The sequence below is a fragment of the Oncorhynchus clarkii genome, chromosome 9, assembly GCF_045791955.1.
Source record: "Oncorhynchus clarkii lewisi isolate Uvic-CL-2024 chromosome 9, UVic_Ocla_1.0, whole genome shotgun sequence".
NCBI classification, from domain to species: domain Eukaryota; kingdom Metazoa; phylum Chordata; class Actinopteri; order Salmoniformes; family Salmonidae; genus Oncorhynchus; species Oncorhynchus clarkii.
The window spans coordinates 28,262,645-28,275,630 of NC_092155.1; the positions used below are offsets into that span (position 1 = coordinate 28,262,645).

The 12,986-nt window shown below is 43.5% G+C and overlaps 2 protein-coding genes across 4 annotated transcripts; both read right to left on the bottom strand.

Annotated features, from left to right (window-relative positions):
• Nucleotides 1–3,923: 3,923 nt before the first annotated feature.
• Nucleotides 3,924–8,755, bottom strand: LOC139416173 (RNA-binding protein 4.1-like). 3 transcript variants are annotated; one of them, XM_071164523.1, is made up of 4 exons: nt 8,679–8,755; nt 7,689–8,116; nt 6,375–7,242; nt 3,924–4,710 (listed from the first exon to the last, which is right to left on the bottom strand). In XM_071164523.1, the coding sequence occupies exons 1-3, from the start codon at nt 8,753–8,755 to the stop codon at nt 6,395–6,397; spliced, it is 1,353 nt and encodes a 450-aa protein (XP_071020624.1). In that variant the 3' UTR covers nt 3,924–4,710; nt 6,375–6,394. The 3 variants fall into 3 exon arrangements, with proteins under 3 accessions (XP_071020624.1, XP_071020625.1, XP_071020623.1); XM_071164524.1 differs by having other exon boundaries at nt 7,689–8,113; nt 8,679–8,743; XM_071164522.1 differs by having other exon boundaries at nt 3,924–7,242.
• Nucleotides 8,756–8,848: 93 nt separating this feature from the next.
• Nucleotides 8,849–12,851, bottom strand: LOC139416174 (RNA-binding protein 4.1-like). The gene is made up of 4 exons (XM_071164525.1): nt 12,769–12,851; nt 11,556–11,991; nt 10,442–11,269; nt 8,849–10,207 (listed from the first exon to the last, which is right to left on the bottom strand). The coding sequence occupies exons 2-3, from the start codon at nt 11,965–11,967 to the stop codon at nt 10,458–10,460; spliced, it is 1,224 nt and encodes a 407-aa protein (XP_071020626.1). The 5' UTR covers nt 11,968–11,991; nt 12,769–12,851; the 3' UTR covers nt 8,849–10,207; nt 10,442–10,457.
• Between the last annotated feature and the right edge of the window lie 135 nt (nt 12,852–12,986).

The following is a 12,986-nucleotide window of genomic DNA, read 5'->3' on the forward strand; positions in this document are numbered from 1 at the left end:
GACAATCATTGAGCCACACTCTTTGATTGGGCTTTGACATTTGGTGTCCGACAACCATTACCCGCGCGCGCGACCGTACAGTTGTGCCCCTGGTGCTCGTTTTAGTTATACCTCGGTGGTAGTGCCAGGGAAGCACTTCACTTGTCACTTTGGATTAATACGTTTAAATTAAAAAAATAAACATGCACTGACAAACTTTAACACATGATTGCATTGGAATTAGGAATATCACCACTCCATACTACAAATAGTAGATCAAAACATTGAAAAAGCAAGTTATGGTGGGTATGCTCTTCTTGATATTAGATTATTATAAATATAGCCCGTCAGCAGCAATGAACTGAGTTCGAAGGATGACAGTTGGATAACAAAGCAAGCATTATCATGTAGGAACTATATTCCTTTATGTGCAATCAGAGAAAATGTCCATGTGTATCTATCAATACCAGAAGGATGACTCAAGTAAAGTTTAATCTAGTGCTGTAGGTTAGTTATCTTTGAATGCAGCAGGTAATAAACTTATAGTCATTACTTAATATACTGAGTTTATATACCAATTCTGGGGTCAATTTGACTAATGGTGTATGTTAACATTTGTGAAATATTCTCAGCGTTAGTATATTGGTATATTACAGGCATCTTTGAATTCTGGGACTCATTTTGTCTAAATCTGTTTGTGTATTTTTTTATTTAACCTTTTTTTATCTAGGCAAGTCAGTTAAGAACAAATTCTTATTTACAATGACGGCCTACGCCGGCCAAACCCTAACCAGGACGATGCTGGACCAATTGTGCCACCCTATAGGACTGCCGATCACGGCCAGTTGTGATACAGCCAGGGATCAAACCAGGGTTGGTAGTGACGCCTCTAGCACTGCGATGCAGTGCCATAGACCGCTGCGGCACTCGGGAGCCCCGAGTGGTGTAAATTATTTAAATTTGAGTTGGTACATTCCACATTAGCATTCCAAAATACTAAAACACACTCTCACAGCTGTAAAACGCTGACTGCTCAAGCGGCAGGAATTTTCCAGAATAAAATATCCACTGTTCACTAAGTTCAGACCACATAATAGGGCAATAATATGTGATTATACAGATCGACTAATCACAATATTTCACAGTTAGTCTGCATAATTTAAATCTAACATTAATTTGAAGGACAAAGTCCACTTGATCAATAGTTATTGTTTTAGTATCTAGGGTGACCACATCTCAGATTGTGCGGGACAGTCCCGAATATAGGCCCTTTTTCCTGCGCCCTGCAACCAACCAATCATGTTCCGCATTTTATCAACAATTAAAATTAGAACCATTAGAATTAAAATGTACTAATTGTGAAAAAAAGGTCAATTTGTCCCATATTTCAGTCAGACTTCCAATTCATTTGATGAAAAGTGACATTCCAACCTGTATCTTTTGCAGTCACTTTGCGCTTATGGCAAGATATTATATGGTTATGGTGCTGGTGATGTTAAACATTTCTCCTATTGTTGTTGTGATTTTCTATGATGCGCAGCGCAAGAGACGTGTGCCAATGTCATATCACCAACCAATCACATTTGTCAAATCCTTATGGGCTAAATTCCAGCTAAACTTGGAGGACAGTTAATTTTGCTGCAGTAGGTTAAATCAGGGTCACACAGAGTGTTTCTTGGTAGTCTTAAACAATTCTACTTTGAAACAAATTATACACCTCACACACATGGTTATGGGCTTAAAATACAGTGCCTTCAGAAAGTATCGACACCCCTTGACTTTTCCACAATTTTGTTGTGTTACAGCCTGAATTTAACATTTATTAATTCAAGTTTTTTTTGTCTCTGGCTTACACACAATTCCCCATGTCAAATTGGAATTTTGTTTTTAGAAATCTTTACAAATTAATAAAAAATGAAAAGCTGAGGGTCTCCTGAGTGGCGCAGTGGTCAAAGTCTCTGCATCTAAGTGCTAGAGGAGTCACTACAGACCTGGTTTGATCCTTGGCTGTATCACAACCAGGCGTGATCGGGAGTCCCACAGGGAGGTGCACAAATTGGCCCAGCGCCATCCAGTTAGGAGAGGGTTTGGCCAGGGGGGCTTTACTTGGCTCACCGCACTCTAGCAACTCCTTGTGGCGGGCCAGGCGCCTGCATGGTAACCTCGGTTGTCAGTTGAACGGTGTTTCCTCCGACGCATTGGTGCGGCTAGCTTCCGGGTTAAGCGGGCGGGTGTTAAGAAGCTTGGTTTGTTTTGGAGGACGCATGACTCGACCTTTGCCTCTCCTGAGATCGTTGGGGAGTTGCAGCGATGAGACAAGATCAAAATTGGGGAGATAAAAATGGGTAAATGTATTGAGTTAATAAGTATTTAACCCCTTTGTTATGGCAAACCTAAATAGGTTCAGGAGTAAAAATGTGCTTAACAAGTCATATATTAAGTTGCATGGACTCACTCTGTGTGCAATAATAGTGTTGAACATGATTTTTGAATGACTACCTCATCTCTGTACCCCACACATACAATTATCTTGAAGGTCCCTCAGTCGAGCAGTGAAAATCAAACACAGATTCAACCACTAAGACCCACCTATTGGTAGATGGGTAAAAAATAAATAAAAGCAGACATTGAATATCCCTTTGAGCATGGTGAAGTTAATAATTACACTTTGGATGGTGTATCAATACACCCAGTCTCGACAAAGATACAGGAAACCGCTCACGGATTTCACCCTGAGGCCTATTGAGACTTTAAAACAGTTTAATGTTTGTGAGAGGAGAAAACTGAGGATGGGTCAACAGTGAAAAGAAAGACACCTGTACAGAATTATTTTTATTTTTTAAATGCATCCTGTTTGCAACAAGGCACTAAATTAATACTGCAAAAAATGTGGCAAAGCAATTCACTTTTTGTCCTGAATAGCTAGTGTTGTTTATGGCAAATCCAATACAACACATCACTGAGTACCACTCTCCATATTTTCAAGCACAGTGGTGGCGGCATCATATTATGGGTATGCTTGGAATCATTAAGGACTGGGGAGTTTTTCAGGATAAAACAAAATTACGTAATGGAGGCACAGGCAAAATCCTAGAGGAAAACCTGGTTCAGTCTGCTTTCCACCAGACGCTGGGGGATGAATTCACATTTCAGCAGGGCAATAACCTAAAACACAAGGTCAAATTTACACTAGAGTTGCTTACGAAGAAGTCAGTGAACATTCTTGAGTGGCCGAGTTACAGTTTTGACTTAAATTAACTTGAAAATCTAAGGCAAGACCTGAAAATGTTAATGGCTGGAATGGAACGGTATCAAACAAACATATGGAAACCACGTTTGACTCGGTTTCATTAATTCCATTCCAGCCGTTCCAATGAGCCCGTCCACCTATAGCCCCCCTCTGCAACCAACAAAGTTTATAGTCTCTAGCTCAAAAAGGAGAAAGGATATGGTGGTTTAAGTGAAGCTGCTTATAACAGTGCCACCTATAGGCCAACCGGTGCTATTTTTCATTTACCAAGTTACTCACGGCCTCAAATTTCTGTGTGCCAAATTAGGAAAAACTACCAATCTATGCCCGAGTTATTTGACCATGACAAGAAAAAAAGGAAAAATCATTCAGAATATTTTTTGGGTCAATCATCAAACCAATGTGTAGCCCTAACCAAATAGTATATTTTAACATGATTTGTCCTGGATTAACCTATCAGGTGTGTTAATTAACCTACAGTATAGATCATGGCCATTCAATATTACCACTATCATGTTAAGAGTCTAAGAGGAGAAATACACACTAAAATATATTCATGCTACTGCTGAGATACCGAGGAGGAAACATTTGAGCTGGAAAACTACATTCCAAAAGAGTTCACGGGGGGGGGGGGGGGGGGGGGGTAAAGTGAACAAGACATGGAACGAAATCACAAATCAAATGACAAATAGTACACCTTTCCAGAGTGATTTTATTGAGAAACAAAATGGACATAAATATTTCTCATATCATTCAGGGCAAATAGTGCCAAATGCACTCTTAAACACATTTCTTTTCAAGATGGAATGGGACTATACAACAGTTTAGAAATGTTCTAAAATGTTCAGAATGTATACAAAGTGTATTATTTCATTCAAACACATGAGTAATACAGTCATATGTTAAGTGGAAAATTAGATTTGAAGCAGCAGGGGTTCCCTTGCGAGTGCAATTTCACTTTCAAAAGGTATTCAAAAATATCAGCCGAAATGCATAATATGCCTCCCTCCCCTGCCTTAGATGTGGAGTAAAATAAAATATATATTATTTACACATTCATTCACAACACCTGTATCTATTGTTTTAATGGTTTTATATGCATTTTAAAAAGGCGAATGTGATGAGCAACTGATTGCATTCATCGCACTAATGCATAAAACTGCTAACTAGAGTTAAGTGCAATGACTGATTCAACTACTGCTACAACACCTCCAACTGAAGGACTCACATTAAAAAATAAAACGTGCACATGGTTGCTTTTTGCTAAATACCTAAAATCTAATAATACCTGAAATCTATATTTACATTCTGTTTTCAGCGGGAAAATACAAAACATCACTAAGCTATCAGTTAACACACAAGACAGATATCGAACAGTGAAGATAAATGTCGGCACACTCCCCATCCATCCCACGACCACGTCGAAACGCATAGCGAGACGGAACTAAGATGGCCAACCGAGCACGACACTGTTGCGACACCTGAAAAGAGAGCATACCAAATAGTAACACGGTCATCCACAAGATGTAGTCAAGTTCCACGGCATGCATTCTCTCCTATTCGATCAACAGGCTTGACAGCGTCGGCATTATCAACCTATGACAAGACAAACCTGACAGATCTAAGACATTACCTAGAGAAACTATCAAACACCCAGTGTTTATATTAATACTACACCGAACAAAAATATAAAAACGCAACAATTTTAAAGATGTTACTGAGTTACAGTTCATATAAGGAAAATCAGTCAACTGAAAATCATCGGGCCCTAATCTACAGGTTGCACATGACTGGGAATACAGATATGCATCTGTTGGTAACACAGATAACTTAAAGAAAAGGTAGGGGCTTCAGTCAGAAAAGCAGTCAGTACCTGGTGTGACCACCATTTGCCTCATGCAGCACAACACATCTCATTCACATAGAGAGTTGATCAGGCTGTTGATTATGGCCCGTGGAATATTGTCCCACTCCTCTTCAATGGCTGTTCAAAGTTGCTGTACATTGGCCGGACCTGGAACACTGTCGTACACGTTGATCCAGAGCATGCCAAACACACTCAATGGGTGACATGTCTGGTGAGTACGCAGGCCATGGAAGAACTGGGACATTTTCAACTTACAGGAATAGTGTGCAGATCCAGAGCCTTTTCATGCTGAAACATGAGGTGATGGCTGCGGATGAATGGCATGACAATGGGCCTCAGGATCACGGCACAGTACCTCTGTGCATTCAAATTGCCATCAATAAAATACAAATTGTGTTCGTTGTCAGTAGCATCTGCCTGCCTATAGCATAACCCCACTGCCACCATGGAGCAATCTGTTCACAACGTTGACATCAGCAAACCACTTGCCCACACGATGCCATACATCTGCCCGGTAGTTGAAACAGATTCATCCGTAAAGAATACACCGGTTGCCAGTGGCCATCGAAGGTGATAATTTGCCAACTGAAGTCGGTTACAACTCCAAACTGCAGTCAGGTCAAAACCGTGGTGAGGATGACAAGCACGCAGATGAGCTTCCCTGAGACAGTTTCTGACAGTTTGGGCAGAAATTCTTCAGTCGTGCAAACCCAGTTTCTTCAGATGTCCGGGTGGCTGGTCTCAGACGATCCCACAGGTGAAGAACCCGGATGTGGAGGTCCTGGGCTGGCGTGGTTACAGGTGGTCTGCAGTTGTGAGACCGTTTGGACGTACTGCCAAATTCTCTAAAGTGACACTGGCTGACATTCCTGCAGTCAGCATGCCAATTGCACGCTCTCTCAAAACTTGAGACATCTGTGGCATTGTGCTGTGTGACTAACCTTCACATTTTCAAAGTGGCCTTTTATTGTCCCCAGCACAAGCTGCACCTGTGTTATGATCATGCCGTTTAATCAGCTTCATGATATGCCACACCGGTCTGGTGGATGGATTATCTTGGCAAAGGAGAAATACTCACTAACAGGGATGTAAACAAACTTGCGCACAAAATTTGAGAGAAATACGCTTTTTCAGGGTATTGAACATTTCTAGGGATCTTTTATTTCAGCTCATTAAACATGGGAGCAACACTTTATATGGTGCGTTTATATTTTTGTTCAGTGTAGTTCCCAGGGAACTTAAAATCACGCTAACCTGTGAAAGCTAGTCAGGTCTCACCTGGACAAGTGGGAAAAAGGTTAGTAAGCATAGCGCGCCCGCTCGGCGTAGGGGTCCCGCGGGATGTCATAAGCCAAGCTTCTGGGGAGGGAGGACACCGGGGAGAGGCGCGCGCGCTCGTACGCGTAGCCCTCAGCATCAGCAGGGATTCGCCGGATCGGGCTCCGGTCGCGGGAGTAGTATGAGGAGATGGAGGCTGGTAGAGGAGGGAGGGGACAGCGCTCGTATAGGTCGAGGCTAGAGGGCGGCAGGCGCTCCCTCATTATGGCCGAGGATGAGGGGGGAGGTGGGGCTGGCAAAGGGACAGACCGGCGCTCTTCGAAATAACTGGCTCCATACGAGCGAGCCCGGTACTTCTCGTAGAAGTCCACAACACCATAAGGATCCCGGTCCTCGTAAGATGACCGGCGCACTGGGTTGGCTGGGATCGCACCATAGCTCGAGCTGGTGCCGCCGTACGCTGCCTCGCTGGCGTATGTCCGGGCCATGCATTGTTCGGCAGCGCTCATTCCATAACCCTGCGGGACACTGTAACTCATTGCGCTCTCATAGCCCGCGCCCCTGCCATACCCGGGTACACTGCCGCAAACAGACCCTCTGTTGCCAAAGTCGTGCACGGAAGCGTAGCTGCCACTGAAGCCCCGTTGATACACGCGACCGCTGCGACTCCCCCCGCCGAACCTGGGGGCACCGCCATCGAATCCGTCAGAGCATAGCTCGGCACCCTCTCTGTAGTTGCCCAACGTGTCGAGCGGACATTCTTTGGACCAGTGGCCTTCCTGCCCGCACCGATAACAACCAGTCCTCTCTCCCATGCCAGGCGTAGTACGCAGGCGGCTAGTCGAAAGCTTCACGCTCAGCAGTTTGCCTTTAAAAAAAAAAAGACCCAAGAGTTTACGACGATACAATAAACTGTTCCATCTATATCTATGCATATGAGCTACGGAATCAGAAAGGAGGCGGGCACGTACTAAAACACTATCCTAATAGCCTACATTTTAAAACACCTCTAAACGTAAACACTGACGATTGTTCTATCCACGCAACACTGACCCAGGTATACAGAAATATATCCACAACTGACACACAAGTCCATATTCTGGGATGAATTTTAAAGATACAAAAATTAGTACAACATGTGCATTTGGAGATAGCGGTTGACTGCCCCATACTTTCACTACTTACCTTTATCCATGACTTACCTATCAGTTTTGTTAAGACCTTTTCTTAGTGAATAGAACTCATTCTAATTATCAGGGTGGACCTACACCACACCAGGCACTGACCAACCAAGCCCTGCCTGTGTGAGTTCACCTTGGAAGGCTGTGTTGTCCAGCCCACTGACGGCCTCCATGGCATCCTCCACACGCTCCAAGTGGACAAAGGCGTAGTCCTTCACTATGTCACACTCCACCACTGGGCCGTACTCCTCAAACTTGGCCCGTAGTTCTTGGTTGGTACAGCTGCTGTTGATATTACCCACGTGGAGCTTGGTAGAGGCTTTGGGTCTGCCACGGCTCATCTCCACATTCATGGCCTGCCCGTTGAGCTCGTAGTGGTGGAGATTCTTGATGGCATCTTCTGCCTTGGCTTTGTCATCCATGTGCACAAAGCCAAAGTTCTTGACGATGTCGCACTCTGAGATCTTGCCATACTGGGAGAAGAGGGAGCGCAGCTCCTCCGCCGTGGTGTCTGGAGACAAATTCCCAATGAAGATTTTCACCATGATGATGATGCTCCTGCTTCAGTATATAAACAGTGGAAGAGGAAATTAAACTGATGAAACATGAAATAACTTGGCTCAGGAAGTCTTATGAACTTAAGAGCACATTGATTATTTGACAAATTCGCTCTATCAATAATCCGCTGTGCAAGAGGATGCATTGGATCATTAACAGGACCAATTTACCAATCATAATGCTGGTTACTCTCTGCCACCAGTGTCAGAAGTAGCTAGCAGGTTTGGAACTAGACAAGCTGTCCATTAGTCATTAATTCAGCCCAATTATTCAGGCACGTAAGCGAACGTTTAAAATACATCGCCATCTCAGCATAGTTAAAGCATACATTTGCACGTGTAGTCATTTGTAACGTGCAAGACAGCTAGCGACACCGAATTGCGTCTTGTGGCAACTCTAGCAAGTGTCCGTATATGCATGCATAACGAGCATGCTATGCTAACAATAGATCCGAAACGCGTTCATAGCTGTATGTCAGTTATTTGCTGTTCACATAAGGCAATATGCAACGTCAAAATTTACATTAAAAAAAAAACGCCATAAATCACATTTTCTACTTTCGTACCTTTCACTGTCGGATGCCACTGATCTCCGAGATGAAATGGCGCCTCGCCTGCTAGCCACAGCACAATCTCTGCCCATCCACTCAAAAGGCAAAACCAGATTGGAGGGCGTCGAAATCAGACCGGTTGATTGGACGAAAGAAGCATACGTGCATTTCTTTCCGACTGTACTTGATTTAGGTAGTACCAGGTTTTAGTAGGTATTATCAGAAAAGCATTCATTTCAATTTAGTGTCGATGTGGATAAAGGCTGAAGAGAGCATACATAAAGAAAATTGGCACAAAAAAATACTTTATGGTTTATTAAAAAATAAAATGCGAAAAACGTACACGCTTGGACTTAGGAAACATACAAACTACAACAATTCCCAAAATAGCTTCGCTGTAAAAGGCACCCATAGAAAGTGATTAAGACAAGAAAGAGCCCCTTACCTTAATGATTATGCCATAGCCCTGAGTTATGCTCATGTTATTTGCTGTATTTAACATGTTATGTTTAGTAGCAATGAATATTCAATGAACACAGGTGAATTTGATTTACTAAAACACAGATTGTTAGAAAACAATATTTAATATATTGCTATATCCTCTTGAATTGGTGTATATCAGATTGGGCCTTCCCGAATTACGCAAGATTACATTTGGCGGTGCATGAATCTATACGTGCTATGCACACTGTTCAAATTAGTACACACTTCTTTTTGGTTAGGAGACGTATGCAGATATTATTGATGAAGCATATCAACTGAGACAAATTGGAATGTTTGTTTTGGGATACGGATAATGTCACCGTGACAGCAACTCTAAGCAAAAGCAGTATGACGAGGATTTCCTCAACACTAAGTGGAATGTCCTCTTGAGAAAACAGATGTTCATGAACGTTCTCAAAGCCAGTGCATGAATTTCACAAATATTCATACCGGTCTATTCTTAAATTGTGTATTACTGGGGAAAATTCAAAACAAAAATGTGGTTGAATGACTGAGCGAAACATGGCATGAATGAGATAATTTGTCATTAATAGCTGAAAACAATTAAATGAATGAAAAATATTTCTCAAGTAAGACAAAAGTCTCTAAACTATGGTCACCTCAATACGCCAAATTCAGTGGCCAATTTGCTTTGAGGAGATTCTTAAAAATAAAAAGATGTATAATTTCTAAAAAAAAGAATTTAAAAAAAAGACAAACAAAGCGAGTGGAAAGCCGGTATAGTTAAGCTAGTATTAACATCACACACACAGTGCCAGACCTGTGGTTCCAGATAGCTAAGTGTTCTTGTAAGTGACAACTGTAAATAAAGGAAGTATGTTGACTTGAATATGGATTGATTAGTCAGTTGAGATGAAGATTAATCTGCCGACGGCTGGCACACAGGTGCCAGGAAGATGCACATGCCGATTTCCGCCTGCATCATTCTCGTGCCATCACATTCCGAGTCACGAAAGGTTTGTTTGCGGCACAGCTCGATGGAACCATGCAGCTCGGAGGAGGAATGGTAGCAAAGGAAAAGTCTGGCGAGTCATACACACCTAGAAAAGAGCAGAGCATTCGCTTTGAGAATTGGATTGTGTTTTACGGTTTAAAAGCACTGTGGTGGGGGCATAGTTTCTGTTCTTCATTGAAGAAATATTAGGATGAACACGAGTCTACAGTTCCCAGCCCCCACTGTGTCATCATCATCATGTACCTTTTTACATTCAATGGCACGCACCATTCCAAATGTCACAGAGCAATGGGCCAGTACTCCTGGTTGGTTGGCTCACCTTGGCAGTATGTAGCTCAGTAAGCATAGCGTGTCCGATCGGTGTAAGGGTCCCTGGCCTGTGGGACGGCGTACGAGGAGCTTCTGGAGGACGACACCGGGGACAGCCGTGAACGCTCATAACCATAGCTGTCAGAGGTGACAGGCACTCGTCTGATCGGGCTGCGGTCTCGCAAGTAGTACGAGGCGGTCGCCGAGGATGGTGGGAGCGGGCGACGCTCGTACGGGTCGACACTAGAGGAGAGCCTTGAGAGGGAGGAAGAGGGGGGAGGGGGGATATAGCCCAGACGGCGCTCTTCAAAATAGCTTGAGCCGTATGGCCGTGCCCTGTACTTCTCATAATAGTCAACATGAATGCTGTAACGGTCTCGCTCATAGGCCGATACCCTCTCGGGATAAGAGCTCGGTAGCCTGCCACTGTACCGATCCCTGGCATCGGCGCTGTACTCCCGAGCAGAGCCATAGCTAGGCCTACGGCTCAAAGGGGGAAGAGGCGGCCCCCCCAGATAACTGGACGATCTGCTATACCCTAGTCTGCCCATGTAATAGGATGCCGCAGCTCTTGGGGGCATCCCGTAGCCACTCGGGTATCTTTCGCCACTCCTGCTGAAACCTGGGGGACCCCGTGGGAAACCCCTGCCGCGGCCCATCATTAGGCCACCTCTGGGGCGTTCACCACTGTCACCATAGCTACCGCCGTTCTGACCGCCATTCGGGCAATCTTTCGACCAGTGACCCTGTTTCCCGCAGACATAGCAGCCAGTTTGAGCTCCCATTCCCGGGACCGTGCGCAGGCGACTGGTGGACAGATGCACGCTCATCAGCTTGCCTTTTGAGGAGAGAGAAGAGACGCATGAGACGGTTGGGTTCTGACACGCACACCACTGCTTCTTAACGGCTGTTATTTCCTCATTGCAAATACTTATATATTAGCATAAATTAGTTCACCTGCACTGTTACGTTGAAACCGGATAAAATAATCACGAAAGACTCACGACTTTAAACTCAAGAGAATTAAACCAAAATGCTTTTCGGCATCACTTTACGATCTTTATGCCATCTAAAGGGAAGTGTATTCCGTAACTACAGAAAGCTCAGACTATCTGCGGGTTCACCTTGGAAGGCTGTGTTGTCCAGCCTACTGATGGCCTCCATGGCATCATCCACAGACTCCATGTGGACAAATGCATAGTCTTTCACTATGTCAGCCTCCACCACAGGGCCATACTCCTCAAACTTGGTCTTCAGCTCCTCGTTGGTGCAACCCTCTGGGATGTTGCTGACATGCAGCTTGGTGGTGGACTTTGGTCTGCCGCGGCTCATCTCCACGTTCATTTGCTCCCCGTTGAGCTCATGGTGGTGAAGGTTCTTGATTGCCTCCTCAGCTTCGGCTTTGTCGTTCATGTGCACAAAGCCAAAGTTCTTGACGATGTCGCACTCTGAGATCTTGCCATACTGGGAGAAGAGAGTGCGAAGCTCGTCCACGGTGGTGTCGGAGTCAAGATTGCCTATGAATATTTTCACCATCTTCAAATCTGTGGCGTGTTATTCCTGGAAGTGGAGACAAGCAGTTGTTTGTTTACCAAGTCCATTTCAACTATGTGAAGCATGAAGAAAAATACCACGTCCAAAATTTGCCATGAAATACAACTTTCATAACTAATGTTATGATTATAGGCCTACTTTAATAAAATGTCAAAAGATAATAAGTTTGCATGGTATCTGACGTACAGTAGCTAGCAACTCAATCTAGCTAATGTTATCTAGTTACCTACCGCTAGCTAATTCTCCAGCTAACAGTAACTGACCAGGCCAAATAGGAAAGCTAACGTTAGTATTGAGAACTTTCCATTTAATCTTTCATGGCTATTAAGAGAACGTATTTTATAAATATATACATTTTTATTTTTATCTTGCAGCTAACTTCGTAAGTCTGACCGTAGTTATAAAAACTAGAAATTCCCTCACTTTAGCCAGTTAACGTCAGCTAGTTGCTTGTTCTGTCGGAATTAACTTAGCTAGTTTAGCTAGCTAGCTACCTGTTCTGTTAACAACCTGGCTGACACTCTCGAAAAACTCCAACTGAAATCCAAATGAGGTTGATAACCTAGCCAGCTAGCTTAGTCTTCGTTTGCGTTAACTATATATCTATATTATTTGTTGTTGAAAAGAAACGTTCGCACGGTATGGTGCTAGCTATGACTAATTCTGGTCAAACAAAACACATCGTGATTATATCGTACAGGGTGTCTTAGTCCTCCCTCTAGCAACTTGTTGAATACAAATCAACATTGATTGAGATGTCAATTTCCACCATGTCCCCCTTACCTGAATAACGACTCAAACTGCAAATGCCAATGAATGAATTCTGAAATGGCGCCGTGATTATTTTTTAGGAAGTGTGTGACGCAATCAAAGGGATATAAAAAAGAAGCAATGGCGCCCCCGTCTGTTCAGTCGAGATACTACATCAATTATAAAGTTAACGCATCATGTCATGTTTTTACGTAAACTGACCCAATTCATAATACTGTTGTAAATAGTCT

Bases quoted from the DNA above. Each gene is read 5' to 3' on its own strand.
- LOC139416173 (XM_071164523.1), bottom strand. From the start codon at position 8,755: ATGGGCAGAGATTGTGCTGTGGCTAGCAGGCGAGGCGCCATTTCATCT. The intron at 8,117-8,678 runs GTACGAAAGTAG...TATATACTGAAG, and splicing joins GTGGCATCCGACAGTGAAAG to CAGGAGCATCATCATCATGG. The intron at 7,243-7,688 runs GTGAACTCACAC...TTTTTTTTAAAG, and splicing joins GGACAACACAGCCTTCCAAG to GCAAACTGCTGAGCGTGAAG.
- LOC139416174 (XM_071164525.1), bottom strand. From the start codon at position 11,967: ATGGTGAAAATATTCATAGGCAATCTTGACTCCGACACCACCGTGGAC. The intron at 11,270-11,555 runs GTGAACCCGCAG...TCTCCTCAAAAG, and splicing joins GGACAACACAGCCTTCCAAG to GCAAGCTGATGAGCGTGCAT.